At 71.9% G+C, this 2,006-nt stretch overlaps 2 protein-coding genes across 2 annotated transcripts; one reads left to right on the top strand and one right to left on the bottom strand.

Moving 5' to 3' along the window:
- Positions 1 to 125: 125 nt before the first annotated feature.
- MNEG_16739 (hypothetical protein) lies at positions 126 to 1,027 on the top strand (the record flags this gene model as incomplete). Its single annotated transcript, XM_014034792.1, has 2 exons — positions 126 to 307; positions 544 to 1,027. 2 exons carry the CDS (start codon positions 126 to 128, stop codon positions 1,025 to 1,027), a joined length of 666 nt encoding a protein of 221 aa, XP_013890246.1.
- A 611-nt stretch (positions 1,028 to 1,638) lies between these two features.
- Positions 1,639 to 1,974, bottom strand: MNEG_16738 (hypothetical protein; the record flags this gene model as incomplete). The annotated part of the gene is made up of 1 exon (XM_014034791.1): positions 1,639 to 1,974. A coding segment is annotated over one exon (336 nt), but the record flags the coding sequence as incomplete, so codon positions are not given.
- Positions 1,975 to 2,006: the final 32 nt, after the last annotated feature.

Raw genomic sequence — 2,006 nt, 5'->3', positions numbered from 1 at the left:
CGCCGCCGCGGCCGCCGCCGCCGCCCGGCCCCGCGCCGGCGGCGTACCTCGGGCCGCGCTTCCGCCAGGGCGCGCGCGTGCTGTCCGCGGCGCCGGGCGGCGCGCCAGAGCCGGGGACCGTCGGGATGGTGGTCAGCGCGGCGGGGCCGGACCCTACCTACAGGGTGGCCTTCAGGGACAGGCTGGGGGAGGTTCATGACAGCGCCCTGGCGCCCGACGCGCCGCCGGGGTCGCGGGTCGCGTTCGTCGAGGCGGCGGGCGCGGCGGGAGTGGGGGCGACGGTGCTGGCGGCAGACGCGGGCGCGTGGTAGGTGGCGGCGCGCGTGTGGCCGCGGCTGTATTTTTGGCGGCGGCGCCAGGGCGCTTGGGCGGGCGCGGCCGGCAGCTGCTGTGCTCGATCGTGGGGCTTCCCAGAGCGGGTCGCGCCCCTTCCTTGCACTGCTGCCCATCCGCCTTCCGTTGCACCTCGCTCGACTGCATCAGGCACGCAGCCTGTGCAACTCCCCTTGCCCCACTGCCCAATGCCCCCACGCCCGCCATCAGGCCGCCCTCGTTTCTGCTGCGCTGCGACAACGGCCGCGACGTCCCCGCGTCTTACGGCCAGATCACCCTCGCGATCGATGTGGATCCAGACCCCTACCAGCAGCAGCAGCCGCAGCAGCCGTCGCCGCAGCAGCAGCAACCGCCGCCGCCGCCGCTGCCGCAGCAGCAGCAGCAATCACCGACGTCGTCGCACCACGCACGCCACCAGAACCCCCTGGCGTCCGCCGCAGCCGTCGTCGCCGCTGCCGTCCGCGCGGGGGCGCCGCCGCAGCCGCCGCCGCCGCCGGCGCTGGCGCCGGCAGCTGCCGCGCAGCTGCCCGCGCCGGTGCCCGGCTACCAGCCGCCGCTGCAGGCCATCCAGGACGCCCAAAAGGCGGCCAAGTATGCTGTTTCATCGCTGTCATTCGATGACATCAGCGGGGCCGTCAAGTACCTGTCTGAGGCGCTGCGGCTGCTGACTCAGCCTGGGGCGGCGCGGTCCTAGCTGCGTCGCGCTGGGGCTGCTGCTGCTTTGGAGGCTCGGCTGGGGTGTTTCAAGTGCTTTTTGTCGCACGCCGCCGCCGCACGGCCACGGGCGCCGCCCTAGGCGGCCGCCGCACCTGCCCTCGCAGCCCGGGGCAGCGCCGCAGGCGCGGCTCAAGGATTTCCATGTGCGTGCGGCGTGTCCGGTGGGGGTTGTCCCAACGCCGCCGGTATCCCCAGCTGTGCTGGTCTGTGCATGTGCGGCGCACAGGGGTTTCACAAACACAACTGGCAAGGAGCGAGGGTGGGGAGTTTGTCTGATGCAGTGGCGGGGCGAGGTAAACCCCATCACAGGGCGCGAACCCCTGCTTTTGGGCAGCCGCCGTCTCCCCCCCCTGTGGCAAGGCATGGTAACGTCGCTTGGCGGTTGAGGGTTACAAATCGTGTGTCACCATCTGTCAGGGTCGTGCCCAGCCTGATCATCCCATGGGTTGATGTTGACAGCACAACCATGAATGATAGCGAACACGAAGTCTTCAAGTGCGCAGCAGGTCACAGCAGATATCTTCAGGATTGCAAAGGAGAGTCACAGCACACGCTACACAACAAGCTGCCAGACGGTATGGCCTCCCGTCACCCCCACTTCCCGGTCCATGCCGCCCGGGGCAGGCTCGCGCCCGCCGAGCTCCACCCGGCCGCCTCCACGCCGCCGAGCCACGCGCCATAGCCGCCCCGCACCCACCGCTCGCTAGCGTCCACCAGCGCCTTGACCCCACTGCTGCCGCCGCCGCCGCCGGCGGCCCCAGCAGCGGCAACCACCGCCACGTCAGCGTGGCGTGCGAGGTACAGCGCGTGTACGTATGCGCGCAGCTGCACCTCCTCGCCTGCCGCGTGCGAGAGCGCAACCAGCACGCGGCCCTTTGCATCGAGTGCGACAAAGTACTCCCCCGCCGCGCCGCCCCGCTGCGCCTGCAGCAGCGCCCCCGCGCGCGGCGCGCGCC

This window comes from Monoraphidium neglectum, assembly GCF_000611645.1.
Source record: "Monoraphidium neglectum strain SAG 48.87 unplaced genomic scaffold scaffold06736, whole genome shotgun sequence".
Taxonomy (NCBI): Eukaryota; Viridiplantae; Chlorophyta; class Chlorophyceae; order Sphaeropleales; family Selenastraceae; genus Monoraphidium; species Monoraphidium neglectum.
The sequence above is the reverse complement of the archived record's forward strand: the minus strand, read 5'-3'. Positions and strand labels throughout refer to the sequence as shown.